At 44.1% G+C, this 26,557-nt stretch overlaps 2 protein-coding genes and 1 pseudogene across 3 annotated transcripts; 2 read left to right on the top strand and 1 right to left on the bottom strand.

Annotated features, from left to right (window-relative positions):
* The first annotated feature begins 7,958 nt into the window (after positions 1-7,958).
* On the top strand, positions 7,959-11,957 carry LOC143216259 (uncharacterized). The gene is made up of 3 exons (XM_076439181.1): positions 7,959-8,013; positions 9,279-9,539; positions 10,222-11,957. Exons 1-3 carry the CDS (start codon positions 7,959-7,961, stop codon positions 10,278-10,280), a joined length of 375 nt encoding a protein of 124 aa, XP_076295296.1. The 3' UTR covers positions 10,281-11,957.
* Positions 11,958-12,027: 70 nt separating this feature from the next.
* On the top strand, positions 12,028-13,392 carry LOC143216185 (uncharacterized). Its single transcript, XM_076439064.1, has one exon. The coding sequence runs from the start codon at positions 12,028-12,030 to the stop codon at positions 13,252-13,254; it is 1,227 nt and encodes a 408-aa protein (XP_076295179.1). The 3' UTR covers positions 13,255-13,392.
* Positions 13,393-22,676: 9,284 nt separating this feature from the next.
* On the bottom strand, positions 22,677-26,357 carry LOC143216112 (protein lin-54 homolog; annotated as a pseudogene). The gene is made up of 6 exons (XR_013010515.1): positions 26,160-26,357; positions 25,947-26,084; positions 25,796-25,872; positions 23,964-24,454; positions 23,712-23,901; positions 22,677-23,641 (listed from the first exon to the last, which is right to left on the bottom strand). The product of XR_013010515.1 is annotated as a protein lin-54 homolog (transcript).
* Positions 26,358-26,557: the final 200 nt, after the last annotated feature.

Genomic DNA, 26,557 nt, shown 5'->3' with positions numbered 1-26,557 from the left:
ACATTAGACCTGAAGAGCGGCTACTGGCAGGTGCCACTGGAAGTCACGAGCCGCCCACTCACGGCCTTCACAGTGCCCGGGAAGGGACTGTTCCAGTTCAGGGTCATGCCGTTCGGACTGCATTCCGCTCCCGCGACGTTCCAACGATTACTCGACAGCATCATCGGCCCCGAGTTGGAACCGTACGCGTTCGCCTACCTGGACGACATCATTATCGTCAGTGCCACCCTCGAAGAACACCGGGAGCATTTACGAGAAGTGTTCCGTCGGCTCCGCGCTGCCGGGCTGAGACTGAACCCGGAGAAATGCCGGTTTTGCGTCAGCAGCCTGAGGTACCTCGGACACATCGTGGACCAACAAGGGATTCGTACCGATCCGGAGAAGACAAGTGCCATCGCACAATTCCCAGCGCCGAAGACGATTCGCGAAGTACGACGCTTTCACGGAATGGCGTCCTGGTACCGGCGGTTCGTGCCGAATTTCGCGGAAATCATGGAGCCGATTTCACAGCTCACCCGGAAGAACGCGAAATGGAGATGGACCGAAGTGGAGGAAAGAGCGTTCCAAGCGATGAAGAAAAAGCTGGTCACAGCACCAGTGCTCGCATGCCCAGACTTCACGCGACCGTTCACACTGCAAACGGACGCCAGCGACCACGGCCTGGGCGCCGTACTCACGCAGGGCGACGACACTGAAGAACGGGTCATCGCGTACGCCAGTCACACGATGAACAAGCCAGAACGCAATTACAGCGCCACTGAAAAAGAGTGCCTCGCGGTAGTCTGGGGCATCCGCAAGATGAAGCCGTACCTCGAGGGATACCACTTCACCGTCGTCACCGACCACCAGGCACTTCGGTGGATGCAACAGATTGATAACCCGACGGGACGACTAGCGAGGTGGGCCCTCGAATTACAGCAATACGACTTCGACGTCAAATACCGCCCGGGGAAACTGAACCACGTGGCCGACGCCCTGTCCAGAATCGAGCACGCACCTGGCGTTAGCCTGCTCGGACCGAAGCCACGGAGGGACACGTGGTACACAAAGAAGGTCGAAGAAGTAAAGAGGAACCCCGCCGCCGTACCAGAATTCCAGATCCGAGAGGGGAAACTCTACCGCCGAATACTGCACCAGTTGGACTACAACGAGCCGGAACCCGGCGACGCATGGAAACTGTGCGTACCGACAGGAGACCGGGGGGAAATCCTCAAGAAGTTCCACGACGACCCGACCGCGGGACACCTAGGGTTGGCCAAAACAATCGTAAGGGTCGCCAAACACTTTTACTGGCCGGGAATGTTCAGAGAAGTCGCACGCTACGTGCGAAACTGCAACAATTGCCAGCGATATAAGACTCCGCCGAAGCCGCCGCCAGGACGCCTACACGCGAATCCCGGAACACAACCGTGGCACACGGTATCAGTCGACCTGGTCGGACCGCTGCCCAGGTCCCGCCAAGGCCACATTTGGCTACTGGTCGCACTGGACAGATTCACGAAGTGGGTGGAACTCACGGCGCTCCGGAAAGCCACCAGTACCGCGGTCGCCGCCGCCGTGCAGAAGGACGTCATGTTACGTCACGGCGCACCGAAGGTAATCATCTCGGACAACGGCCGACAGTTCATAGGCGAACCGTTCACAGCACTCCTGCGGGCAGCGGGCACCGAACACCGAAGGACACCGCCATACGCCCCTCACTGTAACCCAGTCGAGAGGGCGAACAAAGTAGTAAAAACGATGTTGGCACAGTACACCGGAAACTACCACAACCGGTGGGATGAGAAGCTGGACGAGGCCAGGTTCGCAATCAACACCGCCCGACACGAGGCCACCGGCTACAGCCCAGCGTACCTGAACCAGGGACGGGAACTGCGGATCCCAGGCCAACCGACACAAGACGAATCACCACCGCCGCAGCAACGCTGGAAAAACCTCCGAGACGCACAGGAACTAGCAAGGCTACATCTGGCACAAGCATTCGGCCGACAGGAACATTATTATAACCTACGCCGAAGGAACTGGCGACCGGCGGTAGGAGACACGGTGTGGAACAAGGAACACACTTTGTCCGATAAGGGAGCGGGCATTGCAGCCAAACTGTCGCCGAAATACAGCGGCCCGTATACGGTCGGCCGAATCGTGTCACCGGTAATCGTTGACCTACACGACACAAGTCGGCGCTGGGTCCGGCACATCCATGTGCAGGACCTCAAGCCCGAAACTGGGCCCGATCGGGACCCAGACGGTCACGAAGGGGGAGCCGGTGATAGCCCAGGGCCTCCCGCCGCCACGGAGCAAAACCGGGCGCTGACGGATGGCACCACGGCCACCCCGACCACACGCAGACGGGGTCGACCGAGGAAAGTAATTGGGAGTATTGATTTTTGCCCTAGGGTAGCACGAGAAAGGACACAGCAGCCAAAAATCATGGACGATGATTTTTATGCGGAGCTGCACGCGCTGTACGCCGTCATGGGGGACGACGACAACCGCCCGCGGACGCCAGCCACCCCGGAGCACCTAGCTCCACCACCGACGACGCTGGCCGAAAACACAGCACCGCTGGACACCGCCCAGGGGTCACCAACCGCAACCCCGACGCCGCCGGCCGCGGCCCAACCACCGACGGACACGGCCCACACAACGGACGAGATACCGCCAGCACAACCAGCACCCACAGCGTTGGCCCCGAAGGAACCAGAAATGCCGGACGTGACCCCGACGCTGCCGGTCGTGGTCACGACGCCGACAGAGACGGTGATGGTGGCCACACCGGCCACACCGGCCCCTAACGAGGAGGCGACATCCCTGGAGGCGGGGGCGACTAGGAAGGCCACCCGGCCAAAACCGGTCACAACGTCAGGCCGACCGCGGAAGAGCAGAGGCACGGCAACGGTCGGGTTCACCGGCGCGCCGAGCGACAGCCAACCGATGGACGTAGACAACGTCAGGGTGGTACGACCAGTCACCTGGTGGCCGACGGCGACGAAGGGACAGATCCGGCCACGGACGGACTCGGATGCGAGCGACACGTCCGCTGGGTCAAGCAGGACCCTAACCATAGAGGAGCACCGGGTCCTGGCAGGACACGAACCCTGCCTCACCTTGCCGGCGCCACCAAACACGACGTCATGGTGGCCACCGGTGGAAGCCCCGAAGGAAAAGAGGCCACGAGCAAGACCGAGCAAGAAGAGCCGCACCTCCGCCCCGCCACCGATGTCGCATTGGTCAGACGTCACGCCGGCCGGCACAGCCGCTGCGATGGCACCGCCGCCGACACCACCAGCACTCCCGACCGAGGCACCGCCACTGACACGAGAGGGCTCGTTGTTCGGAGCACGCAGCGATAGGCCCGCAACAATCCGCACACGACCGGACCCGAGAAAGCTGCCACCGGGCCCACTGGACCTCCCAGTACCGATCTGGCGCGAGCTGGAGCGCCTCTCCATCGCGCCATGAACGCCACCGCTCCGCCACCCACGCCAGGCATACCGACCGAATGCGGGGAAATGGCCCGTCTCGGAGTGGCGACGGAATACAGCGTTGCCACCCCCAACACCACTGGAGGCCACCGCCGCATCATCCCGGAGGGACACGAGAAGGAGCCGGCACTACCAGCCGCCAGCCGGAGCCGTCTTCCCGGAAGTGACGACGGAGGAGAGGCCAGGGAACAGTGGCCACCCGGTGACACCCTGGCAACGGGCACCGAGGGCCCTACCGCCCATACGCTACGAAGGCCGCCATCGGAACGGCGAAATGCGGTGGTTCCAACTGCCCACAGGACGCCGGGTAGAGGTGCCAGTAGCACTTATTGCCACCAAGCAGTTCTTGGCAGAATTGGGGGAGGAACGATGGAAGCTGCATTTCGACCGGACCGGACGGCTACGAAGATGCCAACGGCGAGCACCAGCACCGGCCAGTAAGAAGGAGAGGTAAGAGGTAACGCGCACCGCGACCTTAACCCCGTACCGGGACAGGCGAATACACAGGGAGGTAACGCGGACCGCGGCCTCGAAACCCGTACCGGGATGCGCCTGGCCAGAGTAAGGCACCGCGTACCGCGGCCTTACAAACCCGTACCGGGAAGCGCCACCATCGTAGAGGGCAACGCGCACCGCGACCCTAAACCCCGTACCGGGAGGCGATAGGTTAAGTACTGTAGGGTAAAATCTTTTTTTTCACTGACGGATAGAGTTAAGCTGGAAATTTAGGATCACACGCCGGGACAAGGGTTCATACCGGGCTTTTTTTTTTATTTCCCACCGGGCCAGTAAAGTTTGCTAAGTTTTGTTTTGTACGGAGCGGGGACGTTCACCCCGCGTTCAAATCGTGTTGTACGCGGAATCGTTCTCTTTTGTTTTTCCCCGTTTCCGGCACCCGGAGCAATATTAGGGTATGGGTACATTATAGCTAATATAGGAAGGTAGACGTTAATAGTATGTAGAAAATACAGGAAATATTTTTGTACGTTGACCGTAACCTAGGCAATAAGGATGTTATTACAAACAGGTACCTGCGAAACATGTATACCAAAGAAACGCTTATTATTTTGTAATTACCAGTTCAGTATTTGTTTTAATAAAAGAGTCTCGCTGCCGCGCGCTCGTCTTTTTCCCGAAGGAGGAGGGGGGTGTAACAGACCTGCACCGGGCAGGCCTGTTACTAACGGAACCAAGTATCAAGGCGCGCCGAGGCAAACCGAACCGGGCCGAACTAGACCGAACAGAACCGCCGCGCACCACCGATGCACGCCCCGCGCCGCGCGACCACCGCGCCACGAAACCGATACCGATGGGGACGAGTCGACCGTTTTGCCCACGCGCGTGAGATCGTTCGGGAACATTCGCGAAGTTCAGTACCGCACCGACACCCGCATCACCGAACGGACGGTTATAAAAGCAGCTACACAACCGCGGGAGCGCCTTCTTGACTGAGACGAGGCTCAGAACGGATCGTTCCCATTGTCATTCCTGTAAGTAGCCTTTCCGGTGACGAACTACGTTCCACCACACGCATACGGCGTACCGCCATCTTGTCCGCGAGTATTCCTGTTCCATGGCGACATTTCACCGGTGACGAACAACGTTCCACCGAAGCAGGGTAAGGCGTACCGCCGCCCTGAAGGGCCAAGGTGCACCACCAGCCTCCGCGTCAAGACGTACCGTCCACGAGAACGACCGACGAGCACGATGAACCATCACTCGTCGCCGTAGAACCGCCTGAGAGGACGTAAACGCACGGTGAACCACCACGTTGAAATCCGACCGACCCGACTCAGGCAGGGAGCCCTCCTCCCTTCCCGACAATGTCCGTTTCCCGTAGCCTAGCCAGAGCACGACGTACCGTCACTCTATTCGCCAAGGTGTACCACCAGCGAGCTTGTTAAGGCGTACCGCCGACAAGAACGAACGGCGAGCACGACGAACCGTCACTCGCCGCCGTAGAACCGCCCGAGAGGATCATGGCGTACGGCGAACCGCCACGTCGCAAATCCGATTAACCTGACTCGGGCAGGGAAGTTCCCTACCGTCCTGATTTTCCCGTTTACCTGTCTAGAAAATATATTCGCGTCGCGTCCGAGAAAGTAACGCGTTCCGTACCTGAAAACCGCGACGTGCGCGTCCGAGAAAATACGCGTAATCGTAGCCGAAGGTCGCGGTCACCGAGTAAACATTCGCGCGAAGCCGCGATCGCGAACGCGCCGGTAGCGAGCATTGTCAGTGAAATTGCCTGTGTCGTTATTTCGAAACCCGCGTATCACGTCCAGTTCCCCATCGACATTCTCCTCTCGTTTAACATCGAACTCTGGATCGGCGAGCTATAAGGACGAAGAGGAAGTCTCCGAACGTGACGACGAAACCAGGGTGTTACAAATATATTATGATTTATTGATTTTATTGAAATGTAACTCAGTACTACATACATACAGATTTCAAGATTTTTTCAATGTACATATAGTAAGCATTCATACTTCGCTTCACGACTGAAACTCCCACATGTTACAATTAATTTTATTTATAATAAAGAATATTTACAGTCTCTATTTAGAACGACCCACATGATTCATATGTAAATACATAATAGGTACGATACGCGGCAATAACCTAAAACCTGCGAAATGTCAGTCGTTGTTGCATCTCCATCGCGCACGCGCAACGTATCACATATTACTCTGGTCATCAGAGAGGGGGTACCTTGTATTCCCCTCGAGTGACGGTTCGGTCACTCTCTGGCGACACTGAGCAGATATCGAAATAAGAATAATAAGGAACTCTATGGCAGAATCTAAAGAAAGTCTTAAGATATATGTGAAAGGATCGTTGAAATACCGTTTAATTTACAAAAGAAACGATTACAAACACATATTGACTGGTTACGTAGATTCTGATTAGGCAGGCAATGAGATCGACAGAAAGAGTACGACGGGATATATTTTTAAAATGTTTGAAATAAATACGATCTGTTGGAATACAAAGAAACAGAACTCAGTTGCAACTTCCTCAACTGAAGCTGAATATATGGCGTTATATGAAGGAATTAAAGAAGCTTGCTGGCTAAAATCCTTGTTATCAAGCATAAAAATAGATATAAAGGAACCAATAACTATTTTCGAGGATAATAATGGTTGCATAGCTATAGGAAATAATCCAACAGATCATAAGCGATCGAAAAAAATCGACGTTAAGGATGTTCGGGAGGTATATAAAAACGCAACAAAATTTTTGAAAATTTGACAAGATATAATTCTTACTAAATTAATGCAACTACCAAAGTTTGGGTTCGATTCACTGCACCGTTTAAGAATTATAGCAACTTAAAGTTTGCACATTTTAAGACGCCTTCTTATGGAGAATTCATAAAATTCCACTTGAAATCCTATTTAAACCTTGAAAACACGCAACAAGAAACTCCATTTTTTTTATATGTAGTAAACATTATGTAATTAATTATGTTCAAAATTGATTAGGATTCACTAAACAGTTACAGAGCAAAAAAAATATAAACTGTTACAAAACGTCAAATTTATCGTGTTGTCTCTCGCTGAATATAGCTACAGAGGGTATAGTATTCGCAAAAGTTTAATGCAAAATATAGTCATGAATGGCTTGCATTGCCAATATTCACCTCCATTCTACCTCCAGAACATCCTTAAGTATCATTTTCCACGAGAAAAAATTGAACAAAAAGTAATATAAGAACAATAACTAATACTGAAATATATATGTACCTACAGGTGCACAAGTGGGAGACAGCTTCACGAAGTCAATACCAACAGCCAAGTTCCACGAACACGGATCTACGAATACGAATCCGTGTATTTATACGGCACGTTCGAGTCCAACAACTGAGCCGCTATTGTTTTTGACACGGATGCGTGTTCACTGTTCACGGATCCATATTCACGGATCCTTAGGCCGTTATTAGACTAGGCCACTGGTGGCGCACTCGGTTGCGCCACCAGTGGCTCAGCACGTCGTGGGGCATTGAAACAAATGTAACCTATTAGACTACGGTAACTGGTGGAGCCACCAAAAATAGTTGCCGATCTGGTGGACGGCATCGGCAACCGGCCGGGAAACATTTGATGGCGCCGCCACCAGCCGGGGCATTGATTTGAATGTAGCCTATTAGACAAAGCCACCAAGTTGCGCCACCAGCATCGCGAAAACATGAACAGTTGACGACATTGACGTTGAATTACCACCAAATATCATAGAAATAAACGTTTTATGTGAGAGAAAGGATGAGCAATTGCAGGATGAGCAATTGCAGGAAGTTGCAAGGACATGCACACAACCGGAAATGATATGAAAGAGGGGTCACAACTAATTGATAGAAAAATTAATACCGAGGATTTAATTTTTGAAATTGAGAAGTATCCGCCGATATGGGATAGCCGAACGAAAGATTATAGCAATAAAATTATAAAATCAAATGCTTGGAATTTAGTGATGATGTCACTTTTACCCGACTTTGAAGAGAAGCCTTTGGCGGAAAAAAATATACTAGGTAATTGTTTATATAATTTATATATTTGTTATTATTATTATATAATATTTAATTACTATATACTATTCATTTCAAATACGATCCATTTGCCATGAAACAGCTCCCTCTTCACTAAGAAAATATTCGGCAAATTTATCCCTTAGTTGAGTTGCTTTCTTCTTTGGAGGCTCATTATCAAGACTTGCATCGAATAAACCATCTATTGTCAGTGTATCTTCTATTTGATAACCATCTCTATCCCTTACAAAGTTATGTAGGACGCAGCATACTTGGATTACAGACTCACTTAAATCTACGTCAACATTAAGAGCGCGATGAAAAATCCGCCATTTATTTACGAGAATTTCGAATGCACACTTAATGTATCTCCGTGCTCGGCTGAGTCTGTAATTGAAGACACGTTTCTTTATATCAAGGCACTTCCCTGCATAAGGTCTTAGCACATTTGTTGACAATCCGAATCCTTCGTCGGCAACAAATGCAAAAGGCATAGGCTCTTGGAATCCGTGAAACGATAACTGCGGCGGAGGAACATTTAACAAATTGCGTTCAAGTTTCTTATAAAATGTACTCTCTTTGAACACTGTGGAATCTGCTGATTTTCCGTATGCCCCTACGTCTATAAAAATAAACTTGTACGATGCGTCACATATTGCCAAAAGCAATATGGAAAAATAGTTTGGTAATTATTTACAAAAGCACCACCCTCTCCGATTTTGATGAAATTTATATATATTATGCAGCAACACATTCTAAACAACTTTTTCGTTTTCCAATATAGGGGGGTCGCTTTTAGTTTTCGAGATATTTGCAAAAAACTATCGCGAATACTGTATTCAATTTTTCGTATTCCTGAACGCTCCGCTGCAACGTAGACTGTTTCGGTGCGGCGTTTGTTTACATTTTGACGCTGTAAAGATAAGAGAGAAAACAGGGGGGGGCGGAAAGGGCCAACCTGACACCACACACACCCACCCAGTGCTTAACACGCACCCACTGTTTCTAAATTATACTCTAGATTCTTACGTATTTTCACGTGCTGATTACAAATATGATAGTGAAAATTGGTGCAAATGTTAATTTCTTAACGGAAACCTTCTTTTTAAAAACACTGGGTGCGTGTTAAGCACTGGGTGTGTGTGTGTGGTGTCAGAGAGAAAACAGGGGGGGGGGGGTGGAAAGGGCCAGCCTCGTTCGTTCGTTCGTTCGTTCGTTCGCTCGCTCGCTCGTGCCTTGATGTTGTTTGATACTTTTCGTTATTTCAGACTTGTTGAAGAAAATGGAGGTGATGGTGATGGAGACGCCTCCGTCGGCGAGCGTTTCGTCGTGTATCGAACCAGTGCTGTCCTCGCAGCTACTACCACCACCATCGTCGTCGACGCCGCCGTCTTCTACGATGCTGCCGGCACCTCCTCCAGCGTCGAGCTCGGACAATAACGGAATAATGGAGGTTGACGAACGAACCGTGGAGGTGCCCGTTGCACTCGTGCAACGCTTGCTCCGAGCGTTAGAAGTACCGAAGAAAAGTAAGTTTTTCTTTGTCGACTTGCGTATTTCACGCAGGGAAGTTTTCGCGATGATTTTTGTTTTCGGATGTACACGGTGTTTCTAATGTTTTCGGCAAGATCGTGGGAGCGTGGTCTACGCGAGTGGAGGGGGAAAAATACGAAATAAATGTTGCGTGGAGTTTGTTTTCGTTCGCGACTGCGCGCGGTTAATCGTCGTCGTCGTCGGAGGTATATCGTGCGAGGTATCGCGCGCGCGCGAGATATATCGGAATGTTAAAACTGAGTCATCGAACGAGGATGATTCGATGTTGCGCTCGCGTATGGTTTATCCGAAAGATTTTATCGACGCGTAAGGTGGCGGCGGTGGTGGTGGTCGTGTCGAAACGGTGCTTCGATTCAGCTGTTGCGCGTCTATTCGGACCACGTTTGTTGTTTGCCTGTGAGATATTGCGCGATGAAGCGTTTACTGCAAACACACATACGCACACAGATACACGCGCATAGAGAAACTCGATGTAAAAATTTTTTCCCCATTTTCACTCGTGTATCGTGTTCTCGCGATCTTGCTCGTGAAGCCGAAAACGCTTCGCGTACGTGTCGTACTCTCATATTTTTTTTTCTAAGAAATGGGTTCGACGCGAGAATTCGATGAAAACGATGATTTTGTGTGCACGACTGATCTCGCTTTCTTTTTTTTCAGAACGCGGCACTAATGCGGGTTCGTCGCGGGAGCGTCGACGGCGCGATGCGACGAGATGAAAGGGTAGAGGACGAGATCGCGGGGGAAGGGAGAGAGACCGCGGTCGCGGCGGAAGGGGAGAGGAGAGAGGGTCAAGAATCAACGTGGTTCAGTATTTTCGCTAAGACTGTAATCTTTCGCTAAATTTTCCTATGTAAATTATTTTGTAAACCAAATCCACGTTTTGGCCGAGAGACTCGAATAAAGGTGCGTACGGCAGCGGACGAAACATCGAGGTCGTTGCGAAGAGGACGACAACTTTTTCGCTGTATCGTGCTACACGACTCAATCTTTTGCGAGAAGCTACGGTGCGATTGGTTCACCGAGGAATGCGAAAAGAGATTTTCTCGAAAATTAAAATCGATCGAAATCGTCGACGAAACGCTGAAGGTTGATTTTTCAACGTTTCCACGTCGGCCTGTATCGAAGATCCGCGAAGATGATACGTTTCGTGGATCCGCGTCGATCGAACGCGTCCCGAGCGATTTCGCCGAGATCGGTCGACACCAGTTTCTGACTTTTTGTCAGTTGTAATTAATGAATTTGTTCTTTCTGTTACAGATTCCGCGGGAAAAGATTGAATCGTTTGAAAGAGCATCTTGGTAGCGAGATCGATGCTTTCGAGAATCGAATCGTGACGTAGCATCATGGCGGAATTTCTTGAAGCAGGAGAGAATGCGAGCGTGAGTACAAATTATTTTTCAAATTAAACTGTGTTATTGAACATCTTTTTTCAAAACATTAATGAACAATAAATAAACATTAGCTTAAATTATTTAACGTTATTTTTAATTATTAATTATTGACGTTATCTGAACGATAAAGGCCATAGAAAAATTTTAATTCATTACACATCCAGACCATGAACAAATGTTCAGCATTATGGAAGGCAACATCACGCCCTAAATCTGCCGAAATGTTAGAAAATGTCTTAGGGCACACATTAAGCAGACCTGGTGACACGCGGTGGAATTCACTACGCGATGCCCTATCGCAGATCTTAAAAATAAAGTCTCACAAGGAGAGGGCGCGGTCGATGGGTCACCGATTTTCCTGAAACTTGCAGTATTTGAAGATGTCGTCTCCATATGTAATTTCGCAAAGCTATAGCGCGCACTACTCAAGATTTTCCGAGAAAATTGCATTTGAAAGTAGCTTCACTCGTGTATAAAGAGTTTGCGTTAAAGAGTCAACAAGAAGATGAATGGCCGAGGGCGCAGCGGGAAGGTACTGGCAATCAGTAGGTTATTGGTTCGAACCCCGCTATAGACATATTTTTTTTTTCTTGAAATAGATATCTACTTCGATTTTAATAAACCTAAAATCTATTATTTTAAAGTTATTTTTATTTTTTCTATTCTATTTCTATTCTAAATTCTATTCTCCATTCTATTAAAGGGGTTTTTTAGTGACTTTACCTGGTTCCAGTATGAGCTTGTTTATGATGGTCACATCTGGCAACCAGATTCGCCTGGGCCGACACTTTCCTACTACCTCATAATCAGGTATACGTACATACCTGATAGCCGGCCTTGCACGACCAAGAAACTTTTCGTTGGACATTTTCGCGATGAGCTGTTTTTTCTGGCAAACCTTCATACCTCTTCCACCCCTGGAAAATTTGGCCTTTTTCAAGAATCACATAAATAGCCCTCCGAATGCGTCGAGGGCCTCAGTTTTTTTACAACGACTGGCGAACAAACACGTTACCTCCCAGGACGTTCTTTTTCCGCTATTTTGGTTTCGAGATTTCCGTTTTTTTCGACAATGTCGGACGTGGAATTTGAAGACGTGCAAGGCCCTTCGACAGCACAAACATCGGCGTGTCTTGAAGAAAGTGTGCGCAATGATATTGCAAAGTTGCTGGTGAAAGATGCCGTGGTTTATTACGAAGAGCTCCTTGCTAATAATGACATGATTGCATCACAGGCATCAACAGTGATTAATGAGGAGGCCATTCTCATGGGAGAAGAAATTTATCACCGGACAATGGAAATGTTGAACGAGAGAAATTTCATCGTTTGCGATGAACTTTTTATGAATGATGAACCTGTCGAGGAAAGCTCGTATGAAGAAGTTGGATCCAGTTCATCTGAAGGTTACCAACCAGAGGAGAAGAAGAGTAAAAGTGAATACATTCCACTAGAATATAAAGTTAAAGTGGTAAACATTTCAAAAAGTCATCCAACTTGGACACTGAAGACCCTGCATAAGAAAGGCTGCTCCCGCTTGAAACGGATGGAATTTTTGGCAAAGTGGGAAGAACAAATCAAAAGTGGTGGAACTGTATTTGACAAATATGCTACCATCGATTCCTGGACAAATGACCGTTTCCAGGAAGCTCGGAAAAATTGTCAGCAAGTTACAACACGTAACCTGCAGCAGTGGGCTTTATCTGCTGCAAGCCAGTTCCGTGATTTTGAATTTAAAGCATCAGAGACCTGGGTGAAAGAATTCAAACGGAAACATGGAATCCGGCAACGGAAAATTACGAAGTATGTTTCGGAAGCTGAAAACATAACAGTAGAGGAAACGTTGGCTGCAGCCGAAAATTTTCGTATAGAAGCTCGTGCTCTGATACCGAACTTCAATTCGGATTTTGTTATTAACACGGACCAAACAGGCTGTCAGTATCAATCAACCTACGACAAAACGCTTGCCCACCAAGGATCGAAAGTGGTCACCGTCCAAAGGCAAAACATGAATAAGGTGACCCATTCTTATACAGCCCAGTACACCGTCACTTTGTCGGGAAAACTATTACATACCGACTGTTTTTGTATGCCTGCAAGAGGTATCGGGAACATTTGGACCGAGGATTCGCAAGTTGGTAGAGGAGTATTCGGCCAAATACAAGAACGTCGTTGTCACATGTTCCAAATCGGGAAAACTCACAACTGCGTTGTACAGAGACTTTTTAAACAATTGTTTAAAGCCCTACGTACACAAAGAAAAGTTCCTACTTTTAATAGATTCGTGGGGAGGACAAACTAATCCTGGAATGTACGACGGTATTTCAAGATGACGAGGGTATGCCAACGTGCACCCTAAAAGTGATACCTCCGAAATGCACTCCTTTGGTCCAGTCATGCGACGTCTACTTCTATAGACAAGTTAAAAATTTTATAAAGCGTCTGCAAAATTGTTCACATTTGATTCAAGAGAAACGCGAAATAAATTCGAGAGAAGATTGCATAAAAATCCAATCCATCGTACATCATCAGCTGTCTTCTCCGATATTTTTAAAAATGTTACAATATGCGTGGTTTGCGTCCAAACTGTGTGATAGTAGAGAAGTATTTATGAATGTGAATGAGGTATGCTTTCCAATAGAAGTTCTCAAAAAAGCGTGTGCTTGTACGAACGCGGCGTTTATTGTGTGTGCTAGATGCCGCCAAAATTATTGTTTTCCATGCTTCTACGATCAATATCATCCCAGCTCGTGTCACACACATACATTAACATGTAATTAATAAAAAGCATGTGCAATATATGTGTAATACAGTAAATTTATTACAAATAAATTTAAAATCAAAAAGTAAGAACAGATCCTAAAATAATTAACCATGAGTGAGGAAAATCCAGTACCGATGGAGACGGATAAGGACCAGGTGGCTGTTAAGAGAAAGCTAGTGAGCGGGGACGACCATTCTGTGGAAGTACATGACCCCAAAAAGCCTAAAATTAACCTCAATACAACTTTGAGAGACAAGATAATTCAATTTATCTGCAAGGCACATTCAAAATTGCTAGAGACATTAAAAATCCAAAATATAGAGGACAACATTAGCGTGGGCTGCCAGATCCAGAATATTTTATTCACGTGCTATACCGTAAAACGTCAAGCGGCCAATGTAACGAGAGGTTCCTTGTCAACAAGGATAGAAGGCGTTGATTTTACAGTCTGCCATCTGGGCCAAAATTACACTATTGCAAAAGAAGCCGCTTTCAAAATTGTAGTCGATGCCGCCAATGAAGCTGGGGTACCGTTTGTGAAACATTCGCAGGACAGCTGGGAAAATTGGTATGGAATTGCGAGTCCGATGCTCAATTTCTTGGCCGGTCTTGATCTGCGTCTTGGCGAACTTAGACTCGGGCACCACGCAATGAAGGTGCGAAAAGAAGCAGGTAGAACCGTAGCTTTTAAAGTATCCCAATACGGTATATACGGTTGTCATCATGTGCTCTTGGAAGGTGTTTCCTTTCCGCCTGAGAAGAGGACAGCGATGGCACAGTCCCTAGGTCCTATGACCGTTGTGTGGAATCTAATAAAGGCGGATGCAGCTTATTCCGGGAAATGGGAAACCGCTGTAAAGAGAGCATTTGCACATTTTTCAAACATAGATTCCATTATATCAATGTTGCGAGGCAAAAAGTCCGACGAGATTCGCAACCTTGTCCACGCCATGGCTGATTTGGCCCTTCTCACCACAACTCGACAAGCCACGAGAATGTTCCCACCTCCTACCGCATTCGTTAAGTTGTTGAGCAATAACGCAGATCTTCGGAAGCAGTTCAACTTTTCGGGGAAGGGAGCATTCCTATTTTATAAAAAGATGATGTAGGATCTCAGGAAAAATGAGGGCACCGCCGCACAGTGGTCCGGATCGAAGAAGTTGGTGTCATTTTGTTATAACTTTTGAACTATTAGAGATATCGTAATGAAATTTTCACCAAAAATATTTAAAAAATAGTAATTCTTACCTAGAGATAATTAAATATTTTTTGCATTTGTTAAACAATAATTTTTAATAACTTTTCATTGATATTTTTTATTAAAAAATGAATTGTTCAAATATAGTTTTTCAGCCTTATTTTACTTGTTATGATGTCACGTCTGCCGACGTGTTGCCATAGGTTATAAGCATAGCCAATAAGAGTAGGATATTGTAACCGTAATTATTAAGAATATTAATTAGTTATAAGTAGTCATACTTCGCTCCGTTCATCAGATCCGATTCTCACCTCATACCATATACCCATTCTTATCTTAACCCTTGTATAATAATCATATCTTAATGTATTCCCCGTAGCACTATCACGTAGCATTCACCGTAATCATTAATCGCGCGCTTCTCATAACATCCATAGCGTTATGTCTAACGAGACATCCGGTAGAAAATAAGACACCTATGTATTCGACCTCACGATCCTAAAAAGAGTTCAGTCAGTTCAGTTCAATTCGGACAGCCAGTCTGACACGTTCGTTCAAGACTCCAGCGAGGCTCGCCGCCTCCTGGATGTCCCGGTCCACACTCCGACGAGTCCTCGCTCTCATCCGCCTTTGAGCGGTCCTGCTATAACACGCGCTTCTAGTTCATTATAATTTCATTTCATACGTTACAAATATATTCCCAGTTATTAATTTAATAAGTGAGTCTCGCTTAGTTCTTCTCCCTACATCCTCGCGCTTGCAATACTCTCCTATTCAATTCGCGTTCGTCGCTATCAATTACGAAAGCTCGTGCGCGTCAACGAACACGAGACGAAGGACAACAGCGGGGTATCTCCCGCCAACCGAGGATCACCGACGACGTGATCTTCCCAGGACGAGTGAGGATCATCGTCCTTCCTACGACGATCCAGCCTGATTCGACTGCAGCCGTCAGCGAGCAACGGAAGCAGCTCGCATAAAGGAAGCCTGCCTGTCTTCACCGATCGCTATACTCAACTGTTCGATAAGTTGCTAGATATTTCCCTGCGAAGATTCGTGCCGTCTCAGTTATCTCTGTTCTCGTCCGCCGCTTTGGGGCGAATCTACTGTAAGCGTTAAGTAGAATACGCATGTTCGCGAAAGTCGTGGTTCCCAGTCAGACGTCGGACGTAACGTGCCGCGTGGACAAAAGGTTGTATCGCATTTGAGAGCGTCCAGTAAGGGGAATGGGTCGCGGAACGATAGTTTTCGCAAAAGTCAGACTCCGGGACGTAACAATGAACAATAATTTTTAGTGTTGGTCTTAATCTTTAACACATAAAAGAATGCTTTCCTGTGTAAAAAAAAGAAATATTTTAAATACATATTGCGACTAAAATAGTACTAACATTATATTCAGTCAATATTACCACAAATAAAAAAGTAAGCTAATAAAATAAACATACCATAATTTGTCTTTCGTGATGATGTATGATGATCGATTGAATTAGTTAATTAATTCTACTGCCTCAGGATTCAGTATTTTAGGATTTCTTTTACATGTTATTCTTAATTGTGACATGTACGGGTCAGATGTTAACAATAATTTCAATCTAAATAGAAGTGACTGTCGAAGTCAATTTATACAGGGTGTCCCACCCGATTTCGACATCTTGATTTTCTCGCTATTGTTACTCGTAGCAAAAAATGTTTCAGCAGAGGCTCGAACGGTATCGAGTGGAGCATATTTTGACGCTATGAGTTTTTTCGTGAGTGGACGCCTAAAGGTCATATAAAGGTCAACTTTGTTTTTTTAAATGGAATGAGATATTTTTTAATACATCAATCGATGCAGCTGGACATTCGTTATAAAAAAGTACTAACCTATGTATGTCGAAAAGTTAGTAGTTCAGGAGATATTTCAATTTAAATAACTCAAAAATACCATTACTGTCGTACTAACAATAAGACGTTAAACAAGTAAGTAAACACTAACGTCTTCTTGTTAATACGACAGTAATGCTATTTTAGAGTTATTTAAATTGAAATATCTCCTGATATTTAGTCTCCTGATGGTTAGTACTTTTTTAATAACGAATGTCCAGCTGCATCGATTGATGTATTAAAAAATAGCTCATTCCATTAAAAAAAACAAAGTTGACCTTTATATGACCTTCACGCGTCCACTCACGAAAAAACTCATAACATCAAAATATGCCCCACTCGATACCGTTCGAGCCTCTGCTGAAACATTTTTTGCTACGAGTAACAATAGCGAGAAAATCAAGATGTCGAAATCGGGTGGGACACCCTGTATATGTATATATATACTCTATTTATCTCTTATAATGTATTATTGCAGAAACGTTCATATTTGGAACATTTGATCAGTCATACGAGCCTGTTTTACGCAAGCGAAACGCGTCGCGAAGTAACATTGACAGCTTTGAACGTTGATAACTTGCAAGGTAGGACGAGGTAGGACAAGATTTTTGCACGATTATATACGGGAAAGAATACTGAAAATTATCCAATTTGTTATAAACCGTGACTTTTTATGACCCTGTAGATATTCCTTGTCAAATGTAAAAAATGAGGCCAATTTTTTTATTTCATTGAGTATTAACTTTTAACATATTGTGAACAATAACTTTTAGTGTCGATGTTAATTTTGTATCACAAAAGAGTGCTCTTCATCGTAAACAAAAAAAAAAATAAGAAATATTAAGTGATGTGAACAGGGCACCTCGAAGAAGAGAAGCAATTTTCTTAGTGAAAAGTACTGTCTCTAAATGTCTACGCTTTAAGTATTCGTCCTAATTACAATTCTTGGTAAACCGAATTAATTTTTTCATTTTCAAGGTTGATAGACATTTAGGAAGCAATACAAATTTGTTAAAAATCGATATGAGAAAGTTGACTTTTTAGCTAAATGGCACCAACTTCTTCGATCCGGACCACTGTGCGCCGTCGCGGCGCAGTTCAAAGGCCCGCGTTGTCGCTGTCCTTCCTTGCTCCCGAAACTTTCACCGTCGATTAAACCACTAAAGTTGAAATTATATCGTGTTTGGTGTCATTTGAATCAGAGAAATGCCAGGAATAAGCTAGTAAAAGTCCCATAAAACAATAATGAAAATTAAGAAGTTTGAGAATTCGATTCACTCGAGTCAATGTGTGGTGTTTACACCGATATATCCGAGCCGAGATCAATCATCGCCGCCCTACGGCGCGGCGTACAGTGGGACCTTTCGTCCAATTCTGAGACAATATCAAAGAACTTCTGATAGAAATGAGATAGAGCGCTGAAATTTTTTTTAATTACAGCTGAAACTTGACAGAATATGGGAAAAATAGGGAGATTATGGTACGAACGTTTTTTTACCTTGAAAAAATTCATCAAACTTGCACAATGTCTAGAAAATTGCGGTTTTTTTAAAACCACGTGCGGGAAAAATTTTTTTAACATGCTACACATCATTTCCTGCAGATTTGAATCACGCTGATTTCAAATCTGGTCTTAAAATTTGTCTACGACCTCAGGATTTTGCAAGAAATCGATTTTTGTGGACAGAACTAATGTAATCATTTTTTCGTTGAAATGATTTGATAACCCACTAGTTTGAAAGTATATTGTATTCTCATATATAAAACACAATAAAATTAAACATAATGAAGTATTTGAACGTTTATTTTAAGAATACTTCATTATGTTTAATTTTATTGTGTTTTATATATGAGAATACAATATACAGTAATTCTTCGATCGGAGTCTTGGGGGGTGTCTCCGATCGGAGTCCAGTGCCTACTCACTCCACTGCCGGCCAACGCTGCTCCGCGCCGTAGAGCGGCGATGATTGATCTCGGCTCGGGTATATCGGTGTGAACACCACACATTGACTCGAGTGAATCGAGTTCTCAAACTTCTTAATTTTAATGATCGGTTTATGGGACTTTTACTAGCTTATTCCTGGCGTTTCTCTGATTAAAATGATACCAAACACGATATAATTTCAACGTTATTTAGTGGTTTAATCGACGGTAAAAGTTTCGAACGCAACGAAGAAGAGCGTATTGGAAAGAAAGAGATGCGAACCGGCGGCGGCTACTGTTCGCGTCTCTTTCTTTCCAATACGCTCTTCTTCGTTGCGTTAGAAATTTTCATCGTCGATTAAACCACTAAATATTGGCCAAATTATATCGTGTTTGGTATCATTTTAATCAGAGAAATGTCACGAATATGTTGGTGAAAGTTCCATAATGATATCATAGAAAATAAGAAAGCTGAGGTCTTGGTGTTTCATTGTGATGACGCACGGGCCTTTAAACTGTGCCGGCGACGGCGACACGCGATCCTATTTCATTCTGTCCTTCTCTATGTTCGGCTCGTCGTTTGAAGTCTCGGCGCGGTTGACGCAGTCATAAAAAAATAGCCTCTCTACTCTACGCTACTGAAGTCCGTTCAAAACACGGGTGTTGCGACTTCGATTGAATAATTACTGTATATGGTCTAAGTAAGTCTATTTAAGCGCTCGTCTCCAAACGGCTAGTACGGCTCAGTTTCCCGCTTTCCAGGAGCACTTCCTGCGACAGTGATGCGCGTCTTTGCCGAACTTTCTATGGTACCAGCAAATGTTTCTTTTTGAACGAGAGCGGCTCGCGCGCGATCGGTTCCTACTCCGTGAAGGGATCCGTCGGCGGCCGCGAGACTCGCGGACGCGCGATGTTGTTAACGCGGCCAATTGGTTCGCGAGGCGGTCGACCTCTTCCTGTAACGCGCGTAGGGAAGCGGGTGAGACGGCAGCTGTCGCGGACGTGTCCGTTTTGTAGGCCTCTACGACCATATCGGCCAATTCGGCAAGCTTCTGTAGCTCGGAAACGTCCGCGATGACCAAGATGGCGCGGACATGCGCCGGCAGCTTCTCGAGAAATATGGCGCGAATTAGTTCGTCACTGCAATAACCGTGGTTCAAGTTGCGAAGGCGCGTCAAAATCTGGGACGGTTTTCCTTCACTCGAACACTGTCTCAGTTTGCTCTCAACCGAAATGGCATAATTCGAGATAATTCGCGCTTTGATTCGGTCGTATATATCCTCCGGAGGAGGTGTTATCAACAGTATGTCCTTGACCGTGATTAGGACATCGAATTCCAACGCCACCACCACTAAGTCAGCCATCATATTTTGGTTCGAAATCCTTGCTTCGGACAAGGATCCCTCGACAATAGCGAACCATAGCGACGGATCTTGTTTGTAGAAAACTGGCAGCGGTGGTTGCCACAAAGCCTCATGGATTTCACCCTGAGTGAGCGACGCGGGGGCACCCATTCTGCACGATTTCGCGAACAACCGTGTGTCGGACCGGACGGGAATTATTTGTAATTACTATTTTTAAAACTGTTTTCTATATAATTCTATATAATTAATTATTCCTATAATAATTTAATAACGCAAACTCTATGCGAACGCGCGCAGCGAATATGAACTACCCTGTATCGTAGCTGTCACGCGTATCGGCGGGAGAGGGGAATCGACACGGAGCACGCTATAGAGAACTCTTTGTAATATGTAAACAGCTAATCGAGCAACATAACTTTGTTGTCGGAACGTGACATTCAACGCGATTACGCGAGACGCCATTCGCGTGTTTCAAGAGTCACTGGTTTACGTACCGAAAGACACGGCAGAAACACCTCCTCGCGAAGGTCACGATTACGGTTGAATCAACCAAGACACGATCGTGGCTTTGTCGATATTTTCGCAACGAGGTACCGCACAGATATCATGAACAATTACAATAATGACGCGAATTTTTGTATCGACAGAATCATACCTGTTGGCGCATGCATAGCTGGAACGAGCACAAGACCGGCAACACGCTGATATACGTCAAGGCGCCGGTGGTCGGTGGCTTCTCATGCACGTGGCGGTCACTTGATACAGGAACTTGGTAAAAACGCCAGAGGTCGATGGCTTCACGCAATTAGCGGCACACCAGCGAGCTCGTCCTCTGGAGACGTCCAGGATAGAATCCTCTTCCTCTGGTTTAGTCTCCGTGTAAACGTGCAACGGCTTCCGGGCACGTGCAGCGTGGTTTTTGATTTCGAGATCACGTCACTTGTAGGTTAAACAGTCCCGTGAATTATATATAAAACAGAATTATTATGCAGCCTACTCTGCAGTTAACCACCACGAAGATGTAAAACTAACTTTAATATCGAATTGAGAACGAGAACACTATTGAGACACGTCTATCACGATCCACAATCAGGCAACAAAAGAGGCACGATAGCGATTTCTCCCGCCTGCCTTGCCGAAATCGGCGATGCTAATCTCGTCGGATCATATTCTCTAGGCACGTGTCTAAGGTGGGGATTGGTGGAGATGGTGCAGCAGCGCCAATATCTCTAAACAAATTATTCAACTGACCACGATCAGTGGTGAGATATTGTGCAAGATGGTGGGGTACCTTGAACACTCTGTAGAATATCGGTACTTTCCCGCCAATATACAATATTGTTCAAAAGCATGAGATAAAAATGTTTATCACGTGTAAGAAAGTGAGATTATTTCGTGCGTAACAAACAGTCTTCATTATTATTTTCGATGAATCGATTTTTCCAAGAATTCGCAATAATCTCATGATCCGCTCAGTGTTTAATAAACAGTAAGTTTCTTCTTGTTACTATTTTTCAAACAGAAGAACGGACAAACAGTACATTTTAAAGAATATTAACATAGTACGTTATGTACTATATACAGGTACATACATACAAGTTTCGTTATTGTACATATTAAACAGTAGGTATTTATCAATAAACTACTCTCTTAATAAACAGCACTAAATTGTATTATTGTTTCTAAATAGAATATCATTTGATACGCAAGAGCGAAGGGATCCAAAGCATCAAACGAGATAACTCCAAACGAAGCCAAGCCTTGGCACGTACTGAAACAATAATTGAATGGAAACTTGTCTACGCAAGCTTATACAGAGAGCCTAAATCAGCGATACATCTGTTGCAAGATAAAGACATACTCTACTACGATGTGACGTGATAGATTCGAAAAAGGACTATCCAGACTTGGTTAAAGAGAAGGAGAGTACGATTACGGTGAATACGATCGCAAGTGGCGACATAGAGTCTTTGGAGGGAAGTAAATGCTCAGTTCAAGGAGTGGAGATCAAAAGACCGAAGAGAGTAGTGAAATGTTGAACCTGCATATATTGTACTTGAAAAATCTGATATCGAACAAAAGAGTATGTACATTTCAGTTAGGAAAATCTCTTCTAGTTTAAATAAATTTCTAAATAAATAATTTCTAAATAAAATATGTCCAACAAAGATATATTTCGAAAAATATACATATTATTTATACATAGCACATACATTGGTAGCTTTGCAACTTGATTCACTTGTTGCGAGTGAAAGTATTTCGCTCTCGAAATCATTTGTTCGAGCTTGTATACATAATCTGTACAATTTGTATACTTAAAATAAACTTTCAAGTACGAATTCTAAGAATATATAACATATATTTAGATTTCTACCTCTATATTACAATTGTCCTTACACAGCCCTAACGGTGGACGAATAAATTTTCACACCTGTACATTATGGAACAGATTTAATAATCGTATTATTGATCTTCGCTGCAATGCCATTCTCTTGTTAATTGACTAAATAACAGATTAAGAATTGTGTGTCTGACATCGTATCGTAATAAAAGTAATAAGGAAACGTGTGAAACATAATGCATATATTGAAAATCTGAAATATCCAAACGTTTGCTAAACTTCGTTCTCAAAATTTTAATGTTAAATAAATCGTACCGTCGCTGTATCAGAATGAAAAATAAAATTTAAAGAGTGTTAAACGAGAAATCGTAAAAATGCAAGAATACTAGATCCTTTTTATACCGTCGCTACTGCTTAATTTACCATTTTAATATCTTCGATCGTGTGTAATCGGTTTTCTTAAATAATTGGTTCAAGATATTCGGAGCAGTTCGAAAATGAAATGTTTGCGATGTTTAATAGAAAATTTGTAAAATACCACAGAAGATTAATGGATGTAAAATTGCTTTTGTAAAATATTAACGCTTCGAGAATGAACGACAAAGGTACAAAAACGTTCTGCGTCGAATTTTAATGTCACAGTACATTCAACCATGCCATTTTCAATTTGTTCCTTCTTTATGCAATTATGCAAACTGTTACTTAATACGAAAGCATTGGATAAGCTTGCAAAGTAGTTTGCGGAAGCTTACGCAATTTGCAGTTGTTCCGAGACGACTTTTAAGTGTTAGTAGCCTCGGTAGGATTTCTTAAATATCTCAGAAGCCGTAAAGATCCGCAGTCTAATTACAAGTAAAATCGTAGATTAATTACAGCCGGCCGAATGCACTGTACATCAGCATTGTTACCATTATCTTGGGTTTACAACAATTTCGATACATCCGCAAGTTTCCTGCCAAACGATTAAATCAAGAAGTACAAACAACCAGTGCGTCCGAGTTTCTTGCTTTCGAATACATTCGAACGAACCGTAAACTCTTGGAAATGTAACTGCTAGGTAGCTACGGCTTTGTAAGCCGATTCGGTGATTCCTTCAGACACCGATTCTCTTCGATTATCAATCTTTGAGACGTATCATCGTCGGACATGTCACGCTCTGCTTCGTCGGCTTGAGCCATTAGACACTGGCACGTTATCTCGACTACTTTGTCGGTCAGGAAGTTGAAGGGTTGTCTGCGAAGAAGAATGTATCAAATATAATATATAAAATGAATAACTTGCTATTATAATTGAAGAAGCATACCTTGCGACCGTGTTAGATATAGCTGGCGGTCGGAAGACCATTTCGGACAGCTGTAACTTCGCCTTGTTCAATGTCAGCTGCGTTATCCTAACTTCAGCCGCTTCTGCAAGATCCTTCAGAGATTTCTTTTCTAAATTCGGCTCCTCCACGTTGCGATACCCTTAAAATTGGCTGAACACGGAATCTTGGCCTGAAATAGTCGTTTAGAAAATTCATAAAAATGTCCTGCGTCTATGAATAAACGGTACACACCTCGTAGCATTCGCAATAATTTTTTAAACATCCGCTACGCTTACAATTACAGCCCTTATTGTGTTTACGGATGTCATTATTGTGTTTACGGACATTCAGCCGCACAGCTACATTTGACAAGCTGTACAGTTGACAAAATTGAACAACAACAGCTCAATTACATATGTATACTCACAGTTTAAGACACTGCGACTTGGTACAATTACACGGTTTCCTCGGCCTGATGCCGTTAGGCTCGACGCTGGTGTAGGATCTCCGGAAGCCCTTGTTAACTTCCCGATTTTATAGGGAAGTTATTGTAATGACCCCGAAAATCGAAAATCGATTTTTTAGCAGATCTTCACGTTTCATGGTCTACTACGATATTTCCCACGTTCGAGTTGATCGAGAGAACTGCCTGTCCGGATGCTAATTGGCTCAACGCAGATGCTGGAATAGCTACGGCGTTCTTCGACTGGTTGCCGCCCACCGCACAGTGCGGACAAATGGCCTAATATTCGGCACTTCTCTAAATTTGGTTATTAATGTATATATAGGTAATTTTTTTACAGAAAATGATATTTACCAATATAATTAATAAATTTATTAAGAAATTAACAATTTTTATTTAAACAAAAATATATTTTTAAAAACTAAGATATTTAAAACGAAATTAATAATAAATGAACCATATTTAATATTAATAATAATAAACTTAGACAAATTATAATAGTATAAACAAAACTAACAAACTTAACAAAACGCTATTCGCTATCCGAGCCATCCTCGGTACTTTGAATGTGATCCAAAATGAATCATTCAATCCCGTGATCTTGCACATTTCTGATTAAATATTGATGAATTTCAGTAAAGTCGCAAGATTTGCTTTTTGTTGTCGTTTCTCGAGATATTTCAATCTCTTCAGATAAATCGTCCACCCTGTATAATTATTGCAAAATTGTATTATGCATAAAAATGATTATTATATGATTATTAATAACAATTTCCACCCTAATACGCATTTTTTGCTAAAGAAATGTATTTCATATCGTGATATACACGAATATTCAATTTTTCTGTGGCGGACAAATGGCAAAATTTTGTACAAAAATCCAAATTTGTTTACAAATGTATATGTATTGTGGTAATTATTCGCAGAAAATGAAATTTAACGATATAACTAATAAATTTAAAAAGAAATTAACGAATTTTCCACAATACAACATAAAGGCAAGGTACGGGCACTTATTAAAACGTTTATAAAATTAAGAGTAGCAGTTAGTTGCAGGCTAAACTATGAAATTCTTAAACTACAACAAGTGATATATCCGAATATGTCAAAATCTCAGGATATTTTTTGCCTTTCTCGAGATATGTTAATTTGAAGTTTTATATGCAAGTAATAAATAAAACCACCGTTGAAAATTTATACAAAAAATAAATCTACTTTATTAAATGTAAAAAGAATGCATATACCTTGGTGAGCATTTTCCATTGTACAGAATTATTATTGCAACACTGATTTACAATTAATGTAATATTATTTGATTTTTTGGACTCTAGAGAGTGCGACACATGGTAAAATTTTTTATAAAAATCTAAATTTGGTTACTAATGTCAATGCAATAGTAATTATTCACAAAAAAAATGTAACAATAAAATTAATAAATTAAAAAAAAAAATTAACAATATTTATGCATAAAAATTATTGTTATATGATTAATAATATCAATTACCACCTAATAAAACGTTTTGCCAAAGGAATTTATCGTACATCGTGATATACACGTGTAGTGAGATATGCCACGTTTGTCCGCACTGTACACCGTAGCGGTTGCAGGGATTAGCAACCCCTCTGACCGCTACTGGTTAACGTGGCCTTCGGTGCAACTGTCCGTAACGACTTGTTACTAGTGTTCTGTAGAACCACCTGTATCAACGTGTCGTAGCAAGTAAATGATACAGTCTACTAGTAAACATGCTTTATTTATCACTCGCACAGACCTTGACAATAAGTTGCTGGCTTCCGATCTTCTGACTGACGCCAATGGGCTGCAAAGTGGTCTGCAACTTTGCTTTACCCACATTGACAACATTCGTGGTTCCCGACGAAGGAGTACTAACAAGTCTGACGTATTGCACCTTGAAGAAGATTAAGTCGTGCGTTATTCCTACTTCCTACCGAATTGTAACCAGAACCAGAGATGAATCACTTACTTGTCTTCCAGGCATTTGTATCTGATGCACTGGGTTAGATCCGGTCACGATGCTCTAATTAGCCGGTATCCTAATAACTTGTCCGCTTCCGAGCACAGTTCCGTGTTTCAGAGAGCTCTGTTAAATAATACAAGCATTATAGTACGAAGAAAGCGAAGCAGAAACGAGACGGAACAATACATATACAGGGTGTCCCATATAAATGGGAACACCTAGATATCTCGTTTATTATTAATCGTACAAAAAATGTTGTTGGAATATCTGCAATAATAAAGTCGGGTGTTGAAGGATATAAACAGTGTCCTTGTATATTCAAACGGCTCTCAGGTCAGAAGTGGAAGGCCTGCAGTATCTCAGTTCGAAGAGGGCCTGAGCAATAAACTTAGGGTTCTTGTGTA

Source organism: Lasioglossum baleicum, chromosome 1 (assembly GCF_051020765.1).
Source record: "Lasioglossum baleicum chromosome 1, iyLasBale1, whole genome shotgun sequence".
Classification (NCBI taxonomy): Eukaryota; Metazoa; Arthropoda; class Insecta; order Hymenoptera; family Halictidae; genus Lasioglossum; species Lasioglossum baleicum.
The sequence above is the reverse complement of the archived record's forward strand: the minus strand, read 5'-3'. Positions and strand labels throughout refer to the sequence as shown.

Excerpts from the sequence above, each read along its gene's own strand:
- LOC143216259 (XM_076439181.1), top strand. The coding sequence starts at position 7,959 with ATGTCACTTTTACCCGACTTTGAAGAGAAGCCTTTGGCGGAAAAAAAT. Across the intron at positions 8,014-9,278 it reads GGCGGAAAAAAATATACTAG|ACTTGTTGAAGAAAATGGAG; the intron begins GTAATTGTTTAT and ends TCGTTATTTCAG. Across the intron at positions 9,540-10,221 it reads GTTAGAAGTACCGAAGAAAA|AACGCGGCACTAATGCGGGT; the intron begins GTAAGTTTTTCT and ends CTTTTTTTTCAG.
- LOC143216185 (XM_076439064.1), top strand. The coding sequence starts at position 12,028 with ATGTCGGACGTGGAATTTGAAGACGTGCAAGGCCCTTCGACAGCACAA.